General features: G+C 53.2%; 2 protein-coding genes across 14 annotated transcripts in view; one reads left to right on the top strand and one right to left on the bottom strand.

The window, feature by feature from the left end:
• FAM110A (family with sequence similarity 110 member A) overlaps positions 1 to 23855 on the top strand; it is a 146160-nt gene that overhangs the window by 5946 nt on the left and 116359 nt on the right. The window contains exon 1 of one of the 13 annotated variants that reach the window (XR_013365111.1): positions 6688 to 6885. The exons of 10 other annotated variants lie outside the window; for them this stretch is intronic. The gene's annotated coding sequence lies outside the window, so the exon portion shown is untranslated. Of the gene's footprint in view, positions 1 to 6687; positions 6886 to 23855 lie in introns of those variants that run through there. 2 more of the 13 variants (XR_013365107.1, XR_013365102.1) reach the window with 2 other exon arrangements.
• SCRT2 (scratch family transcriptional repressor 2) lies at positions 4995 to 19986 on the bottom strand. The gene is made up of 2 exons (XM_077872580.1): positions 18873 to 19986; positions 4995 to 7823 (listed from the first exon to the last, which is right to left on the bottom strand). Exons 1-2 carry the CDS (start codon positions 19003 to 19005, stop codon positions 7033 to 7035), a joined length of 924 nt encoding a protein of 307 aa, XP_077728706.1. The 5' UTR covers positions 19006 to 19986; the 3' UTR covers positions 4995 to 7032.

The raw sequence follows: 23855 nt of genomic DNA, 5'->3' as shown, positions 1-23855 counted from the left end.
AAGAAACTATCTGCACTCAAGTCTCTGACTCTGCTTCTGGGGGTAGGGGGCAGGGGTGCAAAACTAAGGCAAAGGAGCAATTTCCTAGGTCATCCTCAATAGTTCTGCCCCTTGCCTGGGTTAAAATGACACATCTCTTGCTAGATGTGTGACCTGAGGCCAGTTACCTGTCTGTGCCTCAGTTTCCTAACCTGCAAAATGGCCACAATAATGGCACTTGATTTGTAGGGTTTTTGGAAGAATGAAAAGAGATGATGTGGGTAAAGTCTTGAGAACAGTGCCCAACACACTGTAAGTGCTCAATAAATATGAGCCATTTGATTACATTTTGAATTAATAATAGATCTTGAAGGTCTCTCTGTGCTTGCCCTTCCAGGCTAGTCTCAGCTTATTAGCCAAGATTTTTTGCAAGTGAGGAAAGCCAATGTGAATTAGCTTAATGAAAATGGGGACATTTGGCTCCTCTGACTCCGGGGTGAGGCTGGACCTCAGGGAAAAGTGGATTCAGAGACTTTTTTCTCTGTCTCTCACTTGGCAGAGGGATTACCTCCACAGGACAGGAACATGGCTGTCAATGGGGATTATGTTTGGCTTTTAGTGAGAGGGCTGACAGAGAAGTTTGAAACACCCTAAAGTGTAACCTTTTGTGGAAAAGAGTGTGGAAATAGGAAATCTGGGGCTGGGGTGGCAGCTTCATGGTTATGAGAGGCATAGACCCTTTTTATCTGTCTACACAATCCTTTTATTAGAGTGGGGCTTTTATTCTCAAAGTCACCTTCTGGTAAGATTGATGCTGAAGTGGAAGTCTGGAAGGAGGCAGAGAAGTAGAAAGGTAAAAGGACACGACCCTCTTCTTTTTAGAGGGCTGGCTCAGAAATCCCATATTAACACTTTCCCTCACATGTGTTTGGTCAGAAGTTGGTCCCATGGCCACCCCTGGCCACAAGGGCAGCTGGAATATGTAGTCTTCATTCAGTGTGGCAGTGTGCTCAGCTAAAATTGGAGTTCTCTTACTAAGGAAAGAGAGAAGGCATAATGATAAGGAGCTAGTTGGTCTTATGACTCAGAGAGATGAGATAGGAAATTTCCAACTTCTAGTCAGATGCCCACATTGGAACCAATCAGCTATGGCCATGAGGGGCAGAGACTCTTTTTTCTTTTTCTTTTTTTAAAGCATAAGCCACCATTATTGATTATGATTTAAATGTATGTAGTTCATTAAAAAGTAATTATCATTCATCTGCTATTGGCTAGGCATTGTGCTAGACCTAGGGGATTTAGTGATGAGCAAAAAGACACTTCATTCTCAGTTTCATGAAGTTTATAGTCTAGTGGAGGAGACAGATAATGTCCAAATAATCACACTGATTAATGGAAAACTGTACACTGATGGGCAGTGCTATAAATGAATAATAGCATGAGGCCCCTGAGGAAGTGACCATGCAGCTGGGAGATGAAGGATGGAAAAGGCATTAACTAGTAAGGGTGGTAGTGATAATGGTGCAGGTGGAGTACGTTACTGGTGGAGAGAACAGTTTATGCAAAGGCCCTGAGGCAGGTGAGAGCAAAATTGCCCCAAAGAGGCAGCTGGTCGTTTAGTTGGAGATTCAACTGGAATGATGGAAGAGCCAGACTAAGGAAGGCTTTAAAAGCCACCCTAAGCACGTTCCACTCCCCCTTTCCCACCATAAGAAGTCATTGAAGTGTTTTAAGCAGGGAAATGGCAGGGTAGGTGTGGGGGAGAGGGTGGTAGTGACATGATCAGAAAAGATCCTGCATTTTTGAAAAGAACTCTGTGGCTGCTGTGAAGAGAGGAAAGGAAGTGGGGGAGGCAGAAGGGATCTGGGGAGACCAGGGAGAAGGCCAGTCCAGTTGTCCAGGGAAGAGATGATGGTAGCTATGGACTAGGGTGGGAACTGAGAACATGGAGAGGAACAATCACCAGAAGCTGGTGTCAGATTGGATGCTAGGATGGGGAGACAGAGGTGGGAGAGAGGACTTCTGGTTTTTTTGGCTGCAAGACTGGCTGGATGCCAGTTCCATCCAAGGAGGTGGGGGATCCTAGGAGAAGCACATCGCAGCCTCAGACTCGGGCTAGTCTGTGCTGTTGGAATATCGGAGTGGAGGTGGCCTGCAGGCAGATACAGATTTGCAGCTTAAAGAGGAGGTTGGAATTGAAAATGTATATCTGCGAATCTGCCTGTGGGTGGAAACTGGAGCCAGGGGTGTCATGAGCCGTTTTCATGAGAGTACAGTGAGAGGAGGAGAATCTAGGAGAGAACCTTGAGGAACACAGAACACACAAGAAGGAACAGGAAATGGCTTCCTTCCTTGGATGTAGGAACATGAGTCTGCCAAGTTGCTAAGTACAGCAGCCAGACAGGTAGAAGGAGAAACAGAGTTGAGTCATGGAGGTCTTCCTTTGAGAGAATTGTGGAAAGCAGCCTGGAAAGCCTGGCCAGTTGAGGTGCTGAGGGCTGCAGGTAACGGGCCTGATCCAGCTGACTTAAACAATAAAGACACTCATGTCACACACCATGAAGTCCAGAGGTAGCATGTTGAGTGGGCTTCAGGGTGTTTTTTTTTTTTTTCAAGTGCTCCCTCATGTCATCAGGAACATGAGCTTTTTCCATTCTTCCTCTCTGCTCTCCAGGGTGTAGGCTTCATGCCAAGGTTGGTTCCCTTCATGGTCACAAGATGATACACTTCTTGTTCTTGTTCAGGAAGAAGAGACACTTGGCTTCCGTTCTCTTAAAGGAAAGGGAGAAGCTAACTTTTCTGAAAGCTTCCAGTGAATCTCTCCTTAAGTTTCATTGGCCAGAATTGAGTCATATGCCCATTTATCAGCGCACGGGGGACAGGATTACTCTTTTGACCAGTCAGGACCACTCCTTAAGCTGTTCCCAAATTGCATGGCTGCCAATCAAGGAGGGAAGGACTGGAGATAGTCCCCAGCGGCCATTCCCACCTCCCTCTGGGATGCCTTCTTATTGTAGGTTGGAGAGTCAAAAACTACATTTCTCAGACTTCCTTGCAGCAAGGATAATGACAGTGAATTTGGTTCGGCCAGTCAGATGCACTTCTGTGGAATTTGGACAGCAGAAGTGGGCAGGTGCCATTTTCTTAGTGCCTTGTCTCTGGCTCCTGGCAACGTGGTCATGAAGGCACGAAGTTTTCTGTAACGGTGTTCCAGTGTTTGAGCTGCCGGCATCGTGGGAGACAGGAGACAGTTTTAAAGGCAGTGGCAAGGGCCTCCTGATCCTTGGGTCACAGGGATAGTGCTGTCTTCCTGAACTCAGTAGCTCCAGTGAGCCACCTGATGCCCCCTGATTTTGGAAGAGGCTGCAGCTTCCCTGGTGGGCCGGTTCTGTGAGGATGTTCTAGGGGGTCCAGCTGAGGGCTCTCGCCTTCAGTCCATCCAGCTATTTTGTCAACAGCCAGTTCCCTGTGTTAAATATTTTCTGCTTTATGGGGGTTTAATACAGGGAATTAAATGTTTATAAAACATAGGTCTAGAGTGGGCTCTGTCCCCTGGATCTGGAACAGATGTAAGTGATACAACCTCAGGCAGAAGCAGTGTGTAGGGACACTTGGGCGGCTCAGTGGTTGAGCATCTGCCCTTGGCTCAGGACATGGGTCCCGGGGCCCTGGGATCGAGTTCTGCATTGGCTTCCCTGCAGGGAGCCTGCTTCTCTCTCTGCCTGTGTCTCTGCCTCTCTCTCTCTCTGTGTCTCTCATGAACAAACAAAATCGAAAGAAAGAAAGAAAGAAAGAAAGAAAGAAAGAAAGAAAGAAAGAAAGAAAGAAAGAAAGAAAGAAAGAAAAGAAAAGAAAAGAAAAGAAAAGAAAAGAAAAGAAAAGAAAGATAGATGCAGTGTGTAGCCACAGACTGTGACTGTCGAGGGAGGGCAACATGTGTCCCGGCCCCTCAAAGCCTCATTGGAAATTTGGGGGAGGGGGTGCAGACTGCTTTCATTGCTGGAGACATGTAACACATTGCTCAGATTATAGCTACCTGTCCAGGGGTATGTGAAGGGAAAGGCAGATGGGCACCAGGTTGAAGGTCTAAAAGTTGAGTGTACTGCTCACAAAAGGAGGAATCCCAAAAGGTGCTCCCAGGGGAGATGGAATTCCCACCTGCAGCCTGGCATCCAGCCCTCAGAGCACACAGGCCTCACCTCTCAGTGGGTCCATGTTGCAGGGTGGAGGTAAGTGGCACGGTGTGATGGTCCTCAGTGAGATTTTTAGTAAGGCAGGGACCTATTTGTATTTTGAAAGATCACCAAGGCAGCTGGCAAGGAGGATGGATTGGTTGTTCAACATCTTCCTGAATGCTTTTGAAGACAGGTAGTTCACTGGCTCTAGAGGCAGCTTACTGTTTTGGGACAACTTTGCCCCCTGAGCCAAAGTTGACCTTTTTGCCTGCATGCACCTGCTTAGGTGTGACCGATAGGGCTGGCCAGAAACTCGGCCAAAGCAGCAGGAGATGAAGTGGGGAAGATAATAGGGGTTGTCAACTGGCTGTCAAGAGACAAATCTGGCTCATGGTTGTATTTGTTTGGCAGAAGGTAGTTAACTTGAATTGCAATTCTTTAAGGTGGGACAGTCTTTCCTGTTAGTCAAGATTCCAAAATTCCCTAATGAATTAAAGGAACCTGCTTTACTCATGCTATTAATCTGGTTCTTGAAATCTTTGAGTTTGCAACCCCAGTATTTGAGGAATATTTAGGACTGGGGATGCCTGGGACTTTGTGGATGTCAGGACACCCTCCCACTCCCGGAGTGTGTGACCTCTGGTGACAGCTACAGGGTGGTCAGGCTAGAGGGAGGGAAACGGAGTGGAAAAAAATCCAGCTTCAATCAACAAGATTAATATGAAACAAATGACATTACTATGCTTTAAAAAATGTAACACGGAAAAAAAATCCAGCTGCCTCTCAGAAGCCACCCCTGCCCACATACCCCTTCCCAATGACAAGGTCTAGAGGTGCTGGTGAGTGGCCAAAGTCCCTTTAATATCCCTGAATTGCGTTACAAGTAATACTGCTGGAGGTGAGAGAAGGGATGGGGTTCTGGGGTGCGAGATGGGGGAGGAGGGACGGGGAGCGCCAAGCGCTCATACAAAATATGGCCAAAAGGCTTAGCATGCATGGAAAATTATTGCTGTCGGAAGTTCCTATTTACAGGGTCAACACCCTCCGTAATTGCTTCTGCGACCCCTCTCCCTCCCCCCATCCCTGCTGCCTCCCTTCCCCGGAGGCAGGCCTGGAGCCGAGAAGCCCTAGGGAAGTGCCCCTGCTCCAGTGGCCCCTCCAGTCTCCACCCTCCTTTGTGGCTGGAGGGAGAAAGGGAGGGTTGGAGAGTCCAGGACTCCTGCCCCCAGAGTTGGGCGCCTAGTGATAGGGAAGAGGCATGTGCTTAAAGCAGAGGAGGCCAGGGCACGTGAGCTTGGAGGTGTGTGCTTCGGTCCTCGCCCGGGCATGCAAAAGCGCGGCGGGGGAGGTAGTGGCGGCCAACGTGGGGCAGCTGGCAGCCCCGGCCCCTCTGCCCGGGAGAGTTGCATAGACGTGGCCGGGAGGGAGCGCTCCTCCCGGGAGTGGAGCAGGCCGGAGGCCCCAGCGGGGTCCGGGGCTCAGTCGGTCCCTGGAACCTGGGGTCCCTCGAGAAGAGGAATAAATAGGAAACAGATCGAGGAGGCTCCTCTCTCCGGTGTCCTTGGAGTGGGAGTGGAAGGCTCAGGAGGGCGGGGACCTGCCCCATGACTGGACCTCCTCATACCCCTCACCCCCCCAAGTTGAGGGTCAGCAGGCTATCCCTCCCATTCTCGTAACCCCTTCCCCTAAGCCTTTCCCAGCAAGTTCAGGCTCTGATGAGGGTGAGGCTTCTTCCTCACTCCCCAAGAGGGGGTGTGTGTGTGGTGGGAGGACAGCCTTCCATGGCCTTTGCCGTCCCTCTCCTTGCCTGGCTCCCTGACCTCCCAGTCCAGCTGGGGAAGCCAGACCATCCCTGGGTGAGGCCAAGAGATTAAATATAATAATAAATAGATAAATAAATAAATACACAAATAAATAACTGGAGGGGCCCAGTCAGAGAAGGGCATTTGTGAGGTGCCCCAGACTCCCCCCAACAAATAAGGAGGGGTACCTGTAGTCCTGGGGGTGGAGGAAAGTGCTCAGAGAATCTGGGGAGAGGGCAGCTGGAGGCTGGAAGCCCAGGGAGGGGTGTCCTGGGGTGAGAGGAGGACTAAGTTAGGGGGGCAGGGCCTGAACTGCCCCTCAAGACTGCCCCAGGTCAGGTGAACTCAAAGGGGGAAGAGCTGCTGGAGGGATGCGGGAGGGGTTCTGGAGAGAGTAGGGCGTGGGACATGTGATGTGAGCGTGGTGTGGGGGGTATGAATGGCTGGGCCTAAGGCCAGGCTACAGAGGGGATCAGGGACAGACAGGGGACTCCCAAGAGGGGTAAGGATTAGGGCCCTAGATGGGCACACATACAGCAAGACTCGGCAGAGGCCAGAAGGGCGGTCTGGGTTCGGATTGTGGTCGGGGAGCTGCAGGGCCTGCGTACCGGTGTGGACGGGGAAACCAGGACAGGAGTGAGAGTCAAAGGTAGGTTTGGGCCTTAGACTGGGGTTCGTTCCAACGGGGGAATGGTAGGAGACACTCAGCTGACAAGTGCGGGGAAAGGTCTGAAAGTTAGAAGGGGCGGGGCGCAGGGTCTGGGCGGGCGAAACTTCCGGCTCTGGGGCCCGAGAGAGGTGCGGACCTGGTGCCTGAGTTGGGAGCCTTGAGGGCGGGGACGGGGTGTCGAGGTCCGAGTCTCGTGACCCGAAGGGACGTCGTGGTCGGGGTGCGCTGGGCAAGCCAGTGCCGGAGGCGGAGGCGAGTGGTGGGTCCGGGTCGGGAGAGAAAAGTTCCGGGCTGGGGTGGGGGAGGGGATCCCCACGAAGGGCGTGGGCGGGGAATCGCCGCTGGGGGGGGGGGCGGAGGGGGCGGGGAGGGCGGAGGTGGGGGCCCCCCCAGGACGGCGGGCAGCTCAGCTGGCGGGGCCGGCGGGGGCCGGCGGGGGCGGCTCTGCCCCCTTGACGCAGGCGGCCTCGCAGTGCTTGTGGAGGTAGGACTTGAGCGCGAAGCTCTTGTCGCACTGGCGGCAGCGGTAGTGCTTGAAGGCCGAGTGCGTCTGCATGTGCGCGCGCAGGTTGGAGCGGTCGGCGAAGGCCTTGCCGCAGTGCGCGCAGCCGAACGGCTTCTCGCCCGTGTGCGAGCGCATGTGGCCCTGCAGGAGCCAGGGCCGCGAGAAGGCCTTGCCGCACACGCCGCACTTGTGGCGCAGGTTGTGCGTGAGCACGTGCATGGCCAGCGCGGGCATGGACACGTACGCCTTGCCGCACGTCGGGCACTTGCGCGCCAGCTGGCTGTCCAGGCTGCGGTGCGTCTGCTTGTGGCGGCTCAGGTTCGACGACGTGGCGTACGTCTTGCCGCACTCGGCGCACGCGTGCCGGTGCCCGCCGCCCGCCGGCGCCCCCGCGCGCCCCGCGCGCCCCCCGGCGCTCCCGGCGTCCCCCGCGCCGCCCGCGTCCCCGCCGCCCCCGCCGCGCCGCCGCCGCGAGCGCCCGTCCGAGATGAAGAAGGCGTCCATGGAGTAGCTGTCGGTCACGGCCGCCTCCCCGCGGAAGTAGCGCGCCGACAGGCTGGACTGCGGGCTCTCGGGGTCGCTGTACTCCTCCGGCGCCGCCGGCGGGTAGGCGGGCTCGGCCGGCGCCAGCTCCAGGCCCGGCTTCTGGTCCGCATCGTAGCTGCTGGGGGGCAGGCAGTGCGGGGCGTAACCTGCAGGGGCGGGAAGGCGGCGGGCGCGAAGGTGAGGCCCCCTGCTCGCTCCCGGGAGCCGCGGTGCGGCCGGGGAGGCGGTGCTCCGGGCCGGGCCGCGCCGCGAGCCTCCACCCCGCTGCGTCCACATCCTCCCTCCGCGGACGCTCTGTCGGCGCGCGCTGCCCCCGTGGCTCTGCCGTGCGCGCAAACCACGCGGCGGGGTCTTCCTGCCCTTACACCCGCTCTGCCCATAGAGACAGGAAGAGTCTGAACTCGCAGCCGGGAAGCGATGGAGCCAAGATTCAGACCTCAGCAGGTGGACGCCAAAGGCCACGCTGTTTTTATTCTAACAACAATCTGCCCTTCGGGTGCTTGCTCCTACTTCTCTGAATCTGTTTCCTCGTCTACAATTGGACACTCCCTCCCAGGGCCTTTGGAAGGGCAGTTGGGTGCTGAAAAGAAGCGTGTACACGCCTGCACCAGGCTCTGCCTCAGTGCTTTATGTATGTTAACCCATTCAACCCTTACAGACCCTGCAAAGTGGGTACTGTCATCATCCCCATTTTCCGTGTAAGGAAATAGAGAGGGAGCACAATAATTGCTATATAAGTGTTAGCTATTATAATTATGCTTTTTACATGCTTGAGAAAGTGACTTCACTGAGGATTATTTGTCTGCCTCCCCCGACCCGACTATGAGCTTCCAAGGGCTGGATCTGTGTGCCCAGCACGTGCCTGGCTCAAAAAAAGGTATGCAATGAGTAGATGTTGCATAAATGAATTAAAATCCTGTTAGATCCATCTCCCAGGGTTGCTAGAGGATTTAAGAGATCAAGTGTGTGGCATGTTAATAGGTGGTCCAGAAGGGGGACTTCCTTGTACTTGCTCTGGAGCCTGTTTTGCTCCCAGTTCCACTAGAAGCATTCTGGAGTCTCTCTGTGAGAATTCACCTCCCCCTCTTCCTCCCTCCTCTTTGGATTTGGACCAGAAATCCTGTCTACCTTGGGTTTATGTGGTTGGTGGGTAGGCAGGCTGAGACTCTCCCAGGAGATTCCACAGAGGCTCCCCAAGTGCAGGGGCCACCCTGATTTGTCTCTCCCTCTCAGGGCCTAGCATGGTCCCAGCACCCTCCTGGAGGACCCTGGGGTCTGGGTTCCCAGGAGAATTCCTGGCAGCTATGCATGAACTTATCAACCTGGCACCAAGGTTATGTTTCCATTGTCTTGATTCCTGGGAGAACAATGAAGGTTAGCCCCATTTGTGAGGTTTCAAGCTGGGGAGTGACAAAGCAGGAGATTTGAAGCTCCCCTTCTGACCTTGAGACCTGATCTCCCCACACCCCACCTCCAGCCTCCCCCACTCAAGAAAGTAGGTAGAAGAGGACTTTGTAAGCAAGGAACTGGATTCAGAGCTTTCCTTCCTTGGAACAACCTGCCCGATTCAGCCTCGGTATCTTTTCCTCTCATCTGGAATCTGGGATGGTCACAGGGTGGTCTGTGCAGACTGTCCCCAAGCCCTGAAGGCAAGAGTAAGCCCTTTCTTTTTTCTTTTTTCCCTTTAGATGTTGGCACAGGACCCTCTGCACACAGAAGTGGTTGGGGATTGTGGGGGTGGATGACTCAGTAAGGAGGGGCTCTGGTTGCAGAAAAGGCAGTGGTGCTAGCAGTTTTTTTAATTGGGGAGGGAGGATTGCCCAGCATCTCAGCACCTGATTTCTCCCCTCCTGTCTGCCTTTGGTCTGGAGGTTCCCCCACCTCCCACTCCAGGAATAAGGCCCTTGAACAGACGTTCAAAGAGTATTGTTTCAGACTAAGTTAAGTATCTGTCAGGCGCTCCCAGACCTCTTCTCTGTGCTATATTTCTTCCCATTGTAACTACTGAGGATAATGATAATACTAGCTGATATTTACTGAGCACTTACTGTGGGCCAGGCTCTGTGCTAAGCACTTCACTCCCATCCCCTGACCAAATATCACAAAAACACTTTTATCACAGATAAAGAAATGGAAGGTATGGAGTGGTGATGGTACTTGCTCAAGGGGTGGAGCAAGGATTGGAACCTACTGCCCTGCTCCCCTTGTTTTCCAAATCCCCAGAGGTCCCCGAGGAAGGGGGTATAGCTGGGTTGTTCACCTCCCATCCCCGCTGCCCCATCTCGTGGGCACTCCTTAAGTAACTGTGAAATGGGTGATAAATGGTGATAAAGATTTGCCAGGTCGACCTTGCTCCCCAGCCCAGCAGCATCTGCTACAAACCATTCTGTCTGCCTGGTCTTGGGACAACTTGATTCCTGGCAGAGTTTCAGGGTGATCTTGAGAAAATCAAGTCCTGTACCTCTCTGTGCCTCAGAGGATAGATAGTATAGGGTCCACTTGCAGGGGACTACTGATCATGTGACCAGTGCCTCGCGTGTTTTGTTATGAAATAAGGATGGTACACTGGTGTAAGAGCACAGCCTTGGTGCTGCACTGCCTGAATGGAGTTCCAACTTCACTGTTCCCCAGCTCTGTGACCTTGGACAAACTGCTTGACCCCTCTGTGCCTCTCTTTCCCCAGCCGTAAAATGGGGGGTAACGTAAGCACGCATACAGTTGCAGTAAGGAGTCCATAAGTAAACAAACAGTAAGTGAGAAATGAGCAAATAATAATGAACACCCTAGGGATCCCTGGGTGGCGCAGCGGTTTGGCGCCTGCCTTTGGCCCAGGGCACGGTCCTGGGGACCCGGGATCGAATCCCACGTCGGGCTTCCGATGCATGGAGCCTGCTTCTCTCTCTGCCTGTGTCTCTGCCCCTCTCTCTCTCTGTGACTATCATGAATAAATAAATAAAATCTTTAAAAAAAAATAATGAACACCCTGGAGCACTTAACGTGTCAGACATTATATCAAGGGCTTTATATACACGAATTCGTTTCATCTTCATGACTCCAGTTGGTATCATCTTACAGATCAGGAAATTTAGACGCAAGGTAATTAAGTAATATGCCCAGCAACTAACTTAGAGCCAGGATCCCAACCCAGTGTTGGGCACATTGCAAACCCCCAAAATGTGTTTGTTGTTATTATTAGTAGTAATAGCAATCTGCCCAAATGGGTTTCTGTGCTGCAGTTTTCTTGGCATTTGCCAAGACACATTTTGATGTTCTTCTCTGGGCCTCTGTTTCCTCAGGATGTGTAATTTCTACTTCATGTTGGGATGAGAAAACTTTTGGTGGGTAGTAGGAGGAGTTCGATGAACCAGGCAAGTCCTAACCCAAATTGGGCTTCCTGCCCGTGGTGCCCTCTGGTGGTAGCCTGTAGCACTGCAGCACCATACTCCTGTCGCTGGGGGGCTCTTTACATAGAAATAGGGGTGCTTCAAACAAAGGCTGCTCTTCTGCCTAAGGGATGGATGCAGAACTGCCTTCAGGACAGGCATTGCAGGCCAGATCTGATTCCCAGCAGTTGTGAAGCTCAGCATGAGTGGTGGAGGTGGGGTGGAGTTGGGGGTCATATAAGAGTTTGCATGGTCATGTTAGGACAAGGTGGTTTTAACTTGCTTTGTGACCTTGGCCAGATTACTTAACCCTTCTGGACTTGGTCTGCATAGGAAAAAGTTTGACTCGTATGCTTTCAAGACTTTCTGCATCATGGCTGAATAGATCCTCAGGGATGCCCATTTTCCTGTCTTCCACACACACTCCCAGCCTCCCTTCAAGTCCACTTCATCCTCCTCAGATCCACCCTAGCGCTCCCTGTCTATGTGACCTTGGCGGGTTATTTAACCTTTTTGTGCCACATATGTGTAAGGGAGCTCATAATAGTGTTGAACGAATTAACGCATATAAAGTGCTTAGTACAAATGCTTGGCACACGATAGCCTCTCAGGCTGCTGTTATTATTGTCATCAGTGTTATCCCTGCATTTCCTGGGGATATCCTTCTAACTTACCAAAAGTAGGAGGAGACACACATGAGTGCCTCAGGCTGCTCTGTGACCTTGGGCAAGCAAATCACCTCACCTCTCTGGGCCTCAACCCTGGAGAATCCTCTAGGACACTGTAAATAGTGCTCTAACTGTGCATGGAACCTGAGCCTTCCTCTGCTCCACAGGTGACCATAGGTGGCTGAACTACTTGTCCCCCATCTGACAGGGTGAAACAGGGTCCTGATGGAGGCAGGAATGGGCAGGGACCCAGAGAGAAGGCCAGAGACCCTCCCGTCCTGGCTTTTTTGCTTCTAGCTGTGTGACCTTGGGCAAGTATCATAGTCTCTCTAGGCTCAAATCCCTCATTTGATGTATAGAGACCAGAGCCACCCCTGCCACTTGAGGGGCTATGAGGAAGGCCCAAAAATGCTTTGGAGATAATGGAGATATCATGCACATGTCCTCTGAGAATGACTTCTGGTATTCTCTGCCTAAGAGTCTTGATACTTTAGATGGAAGGTCCTGAATCCATTAAAAAATTAAAAGTCCTGCACCCAAAGGAGTGGTGGGAAGGGAATTTTATGAAGATTAAGGTGCTAGGTGCTCCACCGACATGGTCTCCTCTGGCTATCTTGGCCTCTTGGGGTGGGGTGGGGACATCTCTGGTAAGTACCACTACTACTACCACTGCTTCCAGGGAGCCTCCTCATGTGCCAGGCACTATGTTGAGCCCGGAGGCCCAGAGAGGGGAGGAGGTTTGCCCAAGGTCACTGGCGCAGGAGTTAGGCTTGCAACCCTCCAAAGCCTGTGTTTTTCCCAAAACATCCAAACTGGATGGAGACTGCTGGGGTGGGAAGTGTTCAGTTGGTAGGGGAAAGGGGCAGTGGGTTTCTTCCAATGACATCACCCAGTTGGCCTGATGGGATGATGGGGTGTTGGGGGTGGGGAGAAGCTGTTCAAGATGATGTTCTGGCCCCTTTTAAGTTTTTGCAAATAAAAGTAATGCTTGACACTTAACTGAGCACTTACTGTGTACAAGGCGCCCTGCTCAGTGCTTTGTGTACATTAGCTGCTGTCTAAGGGAACATGATAGGCACTTCCTCCAGTGCCCTACAGAAGCTGAGGCCCAGAGACAGGCCTTGACCCACCTCAGATCACAAAGCACATTCACACAAGAGCTAGGCCAGCCTCCTGCCTCTTAGTCCTGGATTCCTTTTCCCAGTCTCTCCTAGATTCCGAGGGTACCAAACTTCCTCCAGGGAATTTCCAGCCCCCAGTCCTACTTCCCTGCCTTGAGATGGGCAGAAAAAGAGAGGGGCCGGGTGGTGGGCCAGCTTTCCAGGTGGCCCACTTTCCTGAGGAGGGCCCAGCCCTGCTTGGTGGTGGGAGCTGGAGGGGCTGCTGCATGGGTATATTTAGAGCTGCTTCTTGCTGTGCCAGGGCCTCGGGCCTCGAGAATCAGCTCCAGCCAGCTGAGCAGAAAGCCAGGTCTGTCAGCAGCAAAGCAGGATAAAAATAGTTTCTCCTGTCTGCTCACAGAGCTGGGCAAAGGGGCTGGTACCTCCCCCTCCCCTTATTATAGCATCTTTGTTAGCTGTTCCCTGGGCACTGGACCAGAAATGACACCCACCTCCTCTAAGGGCCTGGCAGCTGCTACACCTGCCCACTGGGTAGGGGAGTCCCTGCGTCCAGATGATCAGGGGACAGAATGAGGTCTGGCCCACTGTGAGATGGCCATAGGGTGTGGGCCTGAGGCCTGTTGACCCAGGCCCAGGGAGTGTCTAGAGGATTCCAGAGTCTCTCCCCACCTTCCCCCACTCCAGAAATCCCACATTTTCTGTTTTTTTTCCTGACTGTGACCCAATTCCTGTGGCCCATAGGGAGGTCCACAGCTCTGCAGGAATCAATAGGAAAGATTTTTCAAGGGGTTGTGGAGATAGGAGTAGGTGGCTAAGGGTGTTGAATTGCCTAGTACTGGCTGGTGGAGCAGCCTCCTGCTCCCGTGGGGGAATCTCTGGCAGGCCCTTGCATAGCACACACAGGCTCTGCAAGCCTCCTGTTTTCCGCCCTACCCTCTCTCTGTTCCAGAAGGGTGCAATCAGAGGGCCCATTCTAACCTCCCTTCCTTCCCAAAGGCTAGCAGCTGGAGATCACAGCTGGGAGGGAGGTCAGGAATTCTGGGGACCTCATCTCAGTCACCCCCCAGAGGGCCCACTTTCTCAGTCACCCCCCAGAGGGCCTCTAGGCTGTGGGGACCCTAGAACATGGAGATGAAGCACTCACCAGGGAGGTGCGTCAGTCCCCCATTTATGCCCTTGTGACCTCAAGCAAGTCACGGCCTCCCTGGCCTCATTTGCTTTTGTAGGTTGGAGCTAATCCTCTCCTGTGCTCACTGCCCTTTGCCCAGTGTGTGTGTGTGAGTGTGTGCATGTGTGTGTGTGTTGGGGGGGGGGTGCAGGGAGTCTTTGGGATGTAATAAATTGCTATGCTGACATAGGGACTCAATGTACTCTTCTGCTGTCCCTTAGGAACCACAAACAGTCTGCTTGAGGAGTGGATGCTCAGCTCTGGCCTTCGTGTTCCCCTTGTGACCTCAGGCTTTTGGGGAGGTCATGGGCCCCAGATTCTGTATCCTACACAGGCCCTGTTATTTCACACCCCGACTGATTCATTCTTAGCAAAGTCAAATTTTCTGGATCCCTAGAAGGTCAGAGCTGAAAGAGATCAAGTTCCACTGCTTGAGTTCATGAAAGGGAAATAGGCTGAGGTAGAGGAAGACTAGTCCAAGGCCACAGAGAAAGCTAATGGTGGATCTAAGACATGACTCTAGCAGGCCTTGAGAATGGACCTGGACATGACCTTGGACTAGAAATTTGATCTGGATCTTACTCCTGGACCATGAACCTGCACGTTGACCTGGACTTGATCTTAGACATTGAAATTTGAACTTGGATGTGAATTTGGTCTGAATCTTGGACTGGACCTATAACCTCAGACATTGACCTTGGATCTGATCTTAGACTTAAGATTGGACATGGATGTTGGGCTCGGATCTCAGATCTGGACCAGGACAGTAGACTAGACATTGGACCTGCACTTTGAACCTGGACCTCTGATGTGTCTCTAACCTGGATCTTGGACCTAGACCAACACTGAGATGCCAGGGGAAGTGGTAGTCAAAGAAGAGCCAGATGGCCCTGCTGTGTGTCCTTGGGCATCTCCCCAACCTTCTCTGAGCTCCCTCTGCCAAGGGATTGGGGCAGCCCTTTTGCATCCCTACTCTCAAGGTGGACTTTCTGAGGTGTGGGTTGTATGTGTTGGGGACTCTCAGCCGGGCTTCCAGGCCTGGCCTGGAGCGACTCCTCGGCGCCATCAGAGGGAGTGAGAGGAAGTGGGCGCTGGTATAATGTGGTCAACTAGATAAGCCCATGGGCAAGAGTAGGAGTGCTTCCTCGGCCTGCTGGGGAGGCTTAATGTAGCTGTGGAGGGCAGACAACTGTGTTATTGGATTGGCATTGATCCTTCATCTGCCTGGGTCGGATGCACTCTGAAGGAGTATGGGGGCAGGACTAGGGAGGTGGTTCAGAGAAAGGGGGACAGGGAGCCCAGCTGGAGTTCAGAGTTAGGGTGTGGGGGCATGAGGGAGGTAGGCAGTGAAGACCTCTTTGGCTGGGGTCCATGGAGACTACTGCCATGCAGATAGATGAGCAGCAGCCTGCTCTGGAATCTCCCCAGGATGGGGGCCCAGGGCCTGTGAAGGAGTGGGCTCGGTGGAGCTGGAGGGTGAGGTTGTGAGAGGGTTAGGAGGATGTGAGTTGGCATCTCAGAAAACTGAATCTGTGTTCAGAATCACTCAGGGAAGAGGAGGGGAAGGAGGAGGCTGCATTGAGGCAGAAAGCAGTGGAGGAGCAAGAGGAATGGGAGGGGGAGAGATGAGGCATTGTAGTGGACAGGATGGTGGAATGAAATCTGCTCTCCGTTCTTTGAGGCATTCTGCAGAAAGGCCTGGAGATTTTTCCATTTGGGAGGCTTCCCCTTCCCTATCTTCCCTATGTAGGGGTTCTTTCGGCTGAGGGGGATGGGGAGGCCTGGAGCCCAGATGCACCTGCCTCACCCTTTGCCCAGCCCTCAGAGGCTGAAAAAGCGGAGAGTAGGGAGGCAAAGAAGAGCATCGCTTGTGTGTGTGTGTGTGTTTGTGTGTGTGTGTGTGTGTGTGTGTAGGAGGAGTCCTCCAGGAATCCTTAGCACTCCCAGGCATTCCCTGAGCTGGGAGTACACCTCTTTTATTTGGGGCCCTGCATCTTCCATCAGTTAGGATCCTGTAGTTCTCCTGACCTCCACATACACAGGCCCCCTCTCTGCACCCCTTCCCCCAACCTCCCCTCCCACCAGCCTTATCCTGACCCTGGAGCCGTTGCTGCAGGAATGGCTTGTAAGAGGATCTTTCTAATAACTGGAACTATCTCCAGCCCCAGGCCCTTCCCCCCTTCCCCCTCCTTTCTCCTCCCTCCCTTCTTTCCTCCCTCAATCTCCTCACCTCCCCCCCTCCTCTCTTTCTCCTTGTTTACCCAGCACACTTACACACGCTGGGAGAGAAAATCGTCGGCTCAGCAATTTTTCACACTTCCCTCAAACGCTCAGCAAGGTTATTTCCGGCAGAGCGGAGACAACGGGCCACTAGGAGCCGGCAGGCTCTCTGAGACCCCTCCAGCACCCTACCCACCCACAGAATAAGGGGGCCTTCACTGTCCAGTCTGGCCACACCCCAGGGATAGGAGAGGCCCCTGAAAGCAGGATGGGGTGGACCTTGTGTTTCCCAGCCATACCCAGGACCCTGTGTTTCCCAGCCATACCCACCCCCTGGTCTCCAGCACTAACCCTTTACTGCATACGCTGCCAAAGCAGTTAGGTCAGGGTGCCTGTCCTCACTATGAGGCATCCTGCAGAGAATGAAGCCAAGAAATACCTGCTCTCAGAAACTCTGCCACCCTTAGTCAGGCATTGGGTGGTAAACAGAATCCTATACAAACCCTGACAGTGGCCCCTGCACTCTGTTAGACCCTTATCCAGGCATCTCCAGTGCCTCCCATCCCACACTTAACCTTCACAGAAGCTGAGCTTGTCAAAGCTGGAAGGATACTTAGTTCAGCCACTCTTTCACTGCTGGGGAGGCAGAGGACCAGAGAAGGGAAGACACTTGCCCAAGGTCACACAGCGAGTCAGAGACCATAGTCTCCCAGAGTTCCAGGCCAGATATCAGACTATCAGGACAGCCATAGGATTCTCTGGAGGCCAAGGAGCTGGTCTAGAGACCTTTGGGGAAAGAGCCAAAGACAGGGGTGGTTCTAGGGTGTCAAAAACCCCCACAGGAACACCCCTGCTGATAGCTGTGCTCCAACTTTTGCCCTGACCCCACTGTTCACTCAGGGGCTCGTTTCAAAGCTTTTTTGAGACTGAATTCAAAGCAAGGCACTCCTGCCTCCCTTTTGAGGAATAGTTTGCAGTTTGGGCTATGCATGAGAAATTCTCTAGGCTTCTCTGAGTTTCCTCAACTGGCCTGGGCATGGGACCATGGGGGCCTCAGGGATGGGAGACTGTTTTTGTCAGTCTCCCACGGGATCCACATTCCAGTCTTGCAGGCATTTCAGTTTCTACCAAGATCCTAGCACACATACTCCCCAGCCCTGGCATGGTCCCAGGTCCACCCTCTGTCCTGCCAGCACTTTAGACAAGCCCAGTCATAACCCTGGGCCTCTGTCCTCGAACCCAAGAGGGCTCAGGGTCAAGAAAAGGGGACAGCAGAATAAGAGACATATGGGCAAAGGAAAAGGGGATTGGTTTTCTTGGGGACCTGGGGGAAGCCTGAGGCTGAGGGGTTAAAGCCATATCCCTTGATCACTCCCTAATTTCTTTGACCTTGATGAGGTCACAGAGCCCTTTGCCCAGTGCCCTCTTCCTACCTGGCTTGACAGAGTGATGGAATGTGGGTGAAGTGCTTGGAAATCCCTAAGGTGGAAACTCCCACCCTCTGGGGCTCCTGCCTTCACCACCTCAGCACTGCCTCCCCCCATCCTCAGCTCTTTCTTCTCTTCTTTTTCTCCCCTCCCCTCTCCTCTCTTTTCCCTCATCCCCCCCCCCCCCACACACACACACACACTCCAAAGCTGATGCCACATGTGATGTCAGATTTCTTACTGCCAAAGGGATGCCTCTTCTCCAGACACCTGCCTGGTACGGGCCATGAGAGGAGAACCCTTTTGTGATCCCCTTGATGGGGGATGGGGTCTACAGAAGCAGTCTCTGATTCTTCTCCACACCCTTCGGAGATCATCCCCTTCTGAGGCTAAATGACCTCTCTTGTCCCTCAAACCTTGTCCCTGCAGGAACTTGCTCTGAGAAGAGATGGAGTGTGTTGGGGGTGGGGGACTTACAAGGAACAGCAGGGTTAGCTCTGATGGGGGGTGGGGGGATGAGAAGCTGGAGTGGGGAGGGAGTATAGCCCAGGGGACCAGGAGCCACTTTGGGGGAATCCCTCCTAGAAATCCCTTCTTCCTTGCAGTCCCCAGGATAGGCCCAGCCTTTGGCAGGCATGTGGCCGAGGGTAACAAAAGAGTTGCTGAGAGAGGGGGGCCTGAGAACACTTGTCTGGCATCATCAGGGGGAGCAGGCTTGAAGAGAAGGAGGGCACCCCCAGCTACACCTTAGGAGCCAGCCCTCTCTCCCCAGGGACTGGTAGTCCAGGCTCGAATATATTCCCCACAAGGGCAGTACACTCAGGCAGCCAGCCTCCTTCCCTCCACCAGGGAGAGGGGACCCTCAGACTGCCTTGTACATGAGCCCCCCAGCATTAGCCCTTCGTGGGTGCCTCTCTCTCTTTCCATTCTCTCACCACCCCTCACTCCAGCCCCGTTCTAGGGCCACAACTTTCAAAGTCCGGGCTGGCGCGTGGCTGTGGGATGGATCGACCCTGCGACTTTCCCTTTGTAGGGACCTAGCCCCTGCCCCGCCCGCCCGGCCCTCAGGAAGCCCGGGAGGCGCACACAGGCAGGGAAATCTCCTCCCGGGGTTCCCTGCCGCGCGCACCCCTCCTCGTGGCCCGAGTTGGGGAGGGCCCAGAACTCCCCTCCCTGGCCCCCCCGCCCCCCCGCCGGGTCCTACTCACCGTTGTCCCCGGGCGGCCCCCGGGCGCCAGGCAGCACGTAGGCGGTCTCCAAGGGGTGGTAGGTGGGGGCCGGCACCCCGCTGCACTGGAAGCCGTCCCCTTTGATCTTCTTTACCAGGAAGGAGCGCGGCATGGTGCGACTGGCGGGGGGCTCGGCGGGGGCACTTGCGTAGGGCCCCGGTGGGGGGAGGCGGCCAGCCGGGCGCGATTGGCTGTCAGAGCGGGGTTTCAGCACTGGACAGCTCCCAGCGGGCGGGCGGGCGGGCGGGCGGCAGCGCGGAGCCGGCACCGGTGGCGGCGGCCCCGGCTCGCTCGGGCTCCCGCTCGGGCTTGGCGGCGGCGGCGCGCAGACAGGCGATCGCTGGAGCTGTGCTCAGCACTCCGGCTGCCGGCTTTATATGGGACGCAGGCTGGAGGAGATCAGGTGGTCCCCTAGCAATGGAACTGTTCAGCGCTCTAATCCATCAAATGTCCCCCAGGACAATCGCTCCGCACACGTTCCCCTGAACCGGCGGCGGTGGGGGCAGGCCAGGCGCAGGGAGCAGCGGGCAGGCAGGAGGGGAGAAAGTGAGGGCGAGAAAGGCACCGAGAGATACAGAGACGGAGAAAGAGGAGTGGGGGGGGGGGGGGGGAGGGAGAGAGAGAGAGAGAGAGAGAGAGAGAGGAGAGAGGAGATACACAGAGAAAGACAAAAAGAGACATACAGAGAAAGAGAGACACACATACAGAAAGAGATAGAAATAGAGACTGAGATAAGGACAAAAAAGACGCAAGAGAGAAACAGAAGGAAAACAGAGATGGAAAGAAGTAGCAACACACGCTCACACACCCATGGGAGAAAAAGAGAGATCCAGACACACAAAAAGAAAGCCCCTCAGGGATGCAAAGAAAGGGAAAGAAAAGTGTAAGGTAGACGCAGAAGCCGAGGGGAGAGGATGGAGAGTGGTCTAAGCAGGCGGGGTTCAGGCACATGGGGACACGGGGAAGGGGATGCAAAGAAAACAGTGTGAGCTCGCCAGCTGAGACCCTCCTGCCTCCAGTCCTCTCTCCCCCAATTCAGAAGTGGCCAGTGTGGACACTCAGCTTTAACTAGAGGAAGTCGTTACCCTCACCCCAGCTTGACCTCCCACTGAAGCCCCGTATTGGGTTTGGGGTTCAACTTTCTTCTTCCAAAACTGGAGGGGGCAGCAAGTCCCCCATGCGGATGCCGGCCCCGCTCAGCCGGTCCTATTCCGGTGCCTAGCTCAGGCAGGCGCTGCAAGAGGAAGTGAAAATCGTCCAGTAATTAATTTCCCTGCTGCCGGGGGGTGGTGGTTTTGACACATCCGAGGCTGTGTCTTTCCCTGAAGCGGGGAGCAGACAATAGAGACACGTGGACTGGGAAGGGAGAGGGGGGAAGGGAGGGGGAGCGGGGCTCCCGCTGGAACTCTTTGCAGGTCAGCTCCTTTGTCTCCAGGAGGATCTGGGCAGAACCCCCGCCCCCCCACCATCCAGCCAAAACCTGGGGGAGCTCCTATATCTTGGAGGAACAAGGAGCAGGAGAACTCAACCCCCTGCCCAGAGACCGCTTGGCAAAGTGCCATGGTGGTGGGCTGGCCTCAGCAAGTATGGGATGGCCAGTGCACAAGAGTCCCAGAATCGGACTCTAGGAATGCCAGGAACTCATTGGTCAACAACAGCATTTTGTTTATGGGATGCCAGACTAATGGAGTGGGGGTGTTCTTTTGGGAGTGGGTCAATCAATACCAGTTGAGGTACTAAGATCTAGAGGGGGTATGGAGGTGCTGGAGGTCCCACAGTGAGTCAGCGGAAATTTCCAGAAACCCTTGTGTGGCCTTTGGGCACCACCGAGTGAGGGGCTCACACAGACTTTGAGGTATGATGTAAAACCTTGGAATAAAATTTGGGCCCTTGAGCTTGCCAAGGCCCTGCATGATCTTGGGGTAGGGGGCTGGCATTGCCCATCTTCCCACTTATATATTACTTCATATTTTGCCCCATCCCTGGACTTTTTTTAACCTCAGTCCCTGAGGTTAAAAGAGATGATCATACCCCTTGACTCATGGCACACCCCTGTATTCCCTGCTCCAGCCACACAAGCCACTTCTAGATCTTCAGGCGTGATGCCCCTGGCTTATCTCTTAGCCTCCACAGTGTTTCCACTGTTCAGATTGTTTTTTGCTCCATTTCACCCTAGCACATCCCTGTTTGTCCTCAGGACTTAGCTGAGGGATCACTTCCTCTAGGAAGTAACCCCAACTTTCTATATTGTGGACTAGCCCAGCTTTGTGGGGACAGAGACTCTGTCCCATGTTTGGCTCAGCATACTTATAATGTGCAGTGGGAAACCCTGGCTCCCTACTGACTAGCTGTGGTATCATGGGCAAGTTATTCTTGCTCTGTGTCTTGCTTTTCCCCTTTATAAAATGGGAGTAATAACTGCTATGGGCTCAGGGGCTTGGCAGCATCATCAGAGTTGCTATATATAAAAGGCTTGGAATGGTGCCTGGCATATAGTAGGTGCTCAATACACGTGGCTTCTATATGTACCGTTGTGCCTGGAGCACCCCACATGTCTGTGGGGTTCTGTGGAATGAGTGGTGACAATCCTAGTCCTTGCTTCCTTGGAAGTGACATTCAAGGGACAGTGGCTGGACACTGAAGAAGGAAACGCTAATATCAATAATATCCCTTCAAATAGTTGCTCAGTGCTACGAGGAACATAAAACCAGGCACGGGGGTGGAGAGTGGTGCTGCCTAGCTAGGGTGGGCAGCAAGGGTCTCCTGGAAGAGGTGACATCTGAGCTGAGACTTCTAGAAGTGCTTAGTCCAGTGGGGTAGGTAAGACACCTGGGTGCCCATGAGCTCACCTCTGCCGGCCTGCCTGATGGTTCTACCATTTCAATTTCCTACAAAGAGACAGTGAAACTGAGCCCAGAGGGCTTCACAAGACACTGAAGATTCACATGGCTCAGGGACAGAGCTGGGACTGGGCTTTCTGTCATCAGGGCTTCTTGTTGGGCAGGATGGAGAGGTAATCCACCCCAGAAGTGACACATCCACGGTCTTGTAGAGCACTAGTGCTGGGTTTAGCATAAGATCCCTGGCCTCCGTCCTCTGGTTGGAAGGTGGCATGGGCACCTAGCAGATAAGGAGAAACCTTTGGCCCAGAAAGTGAGGTTCAAAAATACCTATGGGGTGGGGAGGCCTGAAGCATGGATGAAGTACACAATGGCTGGCACAGCTTCATCACTAGGGCCTTCTGTCCCCTCAGCACTGCCCCACCCAACACTGGCTTCTGGTTCCAGAAAGTCCACTATGAGAAACTAATTTCTCCAAATCACATCAAATAAGTAAAGAACTTTAATCTCAGGGATGTTTGCTGCAGCATCAGAGACTAGAATAAAAACCCCAAACTGGAGAAAATGGAGAGGGGGCGATGAAGAAGATACCTGCTTGATGGACTATTTATAGTCATTAAAAATCATCATAAGAGGGAAGGGCTCGTGGAATTATGTTAAGTCAAGGATGTAGAATCCAGAAATCTCTCATAGCATGTTCACAACTATGAACCAAAATAAAAACAAACATACTCAGAAAAGTGAAAGGAGGATGAGAGGTCTATGAATTTTCTCTCCCTCCGTCTTTTCATGTTTTCTAAAAAGACCATAAAATGTTTCAGTTCAATAAACATTTATCGCAAGCACTTGCTAACTACTCCCTTCCTTCCATAGAGAAGAACTGATAAATTTTGTAAAACATGTCAGGATAGTCATTCTTCTGACTTTTGGGAAGATAGCACTGCTGGTGCAAGTTTCCCCAGCGACAATAATAATTATTGTTCTATCAACAGCAGCATTACTGAGCAGCTCTGCGTGCCTGGCACTGTTCTAAACACTTACCCTCCACAGAAGCTGGCCTCACCAGAGGCTTTAGCTAGAGGGATTCAGAGTCAGTCTGTTTTCAGTTCAAATCCATGTCCTGCCACTTCCCAGCTGTGTGGTTCTCTGGTACCTCTGTTTCCTCATCTGTAAAATGGGGGCATTAATAGGGCCTGCCTCACAAGGGTACTCTGATGGTTAAATGATAATGTACTTGTAAAGTCTTTTGAGGGGTGCCTGGCACATAGCAACTTGACTTGATAATTGTTGACTATTTTAATTTACGCATCTTCATTCATCTAAGCCTCACCATGACCTCAAGGGAGAAGACTCTGTTATGCCCCATTCTACAAATGGGGCTAAAATGACTGGTTCAAGACTACAAGGTCACCCACCCTGTGGGGGGGTTGGAGAAGGTTTCAGATCCATGTGGCCCACTGCCTGCCTCCCCAGGAGCCCTGGGCTTGGTATAACAGGTCTTGCTAGTGGGAACTCCAGGCTTGGCTGTCCTGTCCTATGGAGTCTGCCCTGGTATCCTCCATATTTCAGACTTGCTCTGCCCATAGGGAAGAAAGGTAGCTGCTAGTGTCTGGGTGTGGATCTCAGTGCTGTGTTAATCCAGGTGGCCAGCAGAATTGCCCTGCACCTCACTCTGCTCATCCGTAGAGGTAACGAGGCATCATATTCACAGGGTTCACTGCCTGTGGTTAGGAAGGAGCAGTGCTCTGCTCTGAGAGTCAGGAGGCAGATTCTAGCTCCGGCTTTCCTCCCTCAGCTCCCCCTTCTGGGCTCCAGCTTTCTCGTCTGTCAAATGGGCATGGGACAAGATGGTCCCTGAGCTGCTGTCCAGAGCTGATAATGGAATTCTGTATGAATTCCAAGGAGGAGAGTGGCCACAAATGCATCCACTCCACGCTGATGGGGCTCTTTTTTTCTGGTAAGCTTCAATCCTGCCGCCTTATTTCTCCGGTGTGTTTTATCCAGGCCCTCCTCCTCTGGGCCAGTCAGGAGAAGGTAGGAGAAAGATGAAGCTCTGTATGCTAAGACTCAGAGAGGTGATCTCGCCTAAGGGTACACAGGGGGTCCTCTGGAATGTGATAGC

Source organism: Canis aureus, chromosome 26, assembly GCF_053574225.1.
Source record: "Canis aureus isolate CA01 chromosome 26, VMU_Caureus_v.1.0, whole genome shotgun sequence".
Taxonomy (NCBI): Eukaryota; Metazoa; Chordata; class Mammalia; order Carnivora; family Canidae; genus Canis; species Canis aureus.
This window is presented reverse-complemented; position numbering and strand designations above follow the sequence as displayed.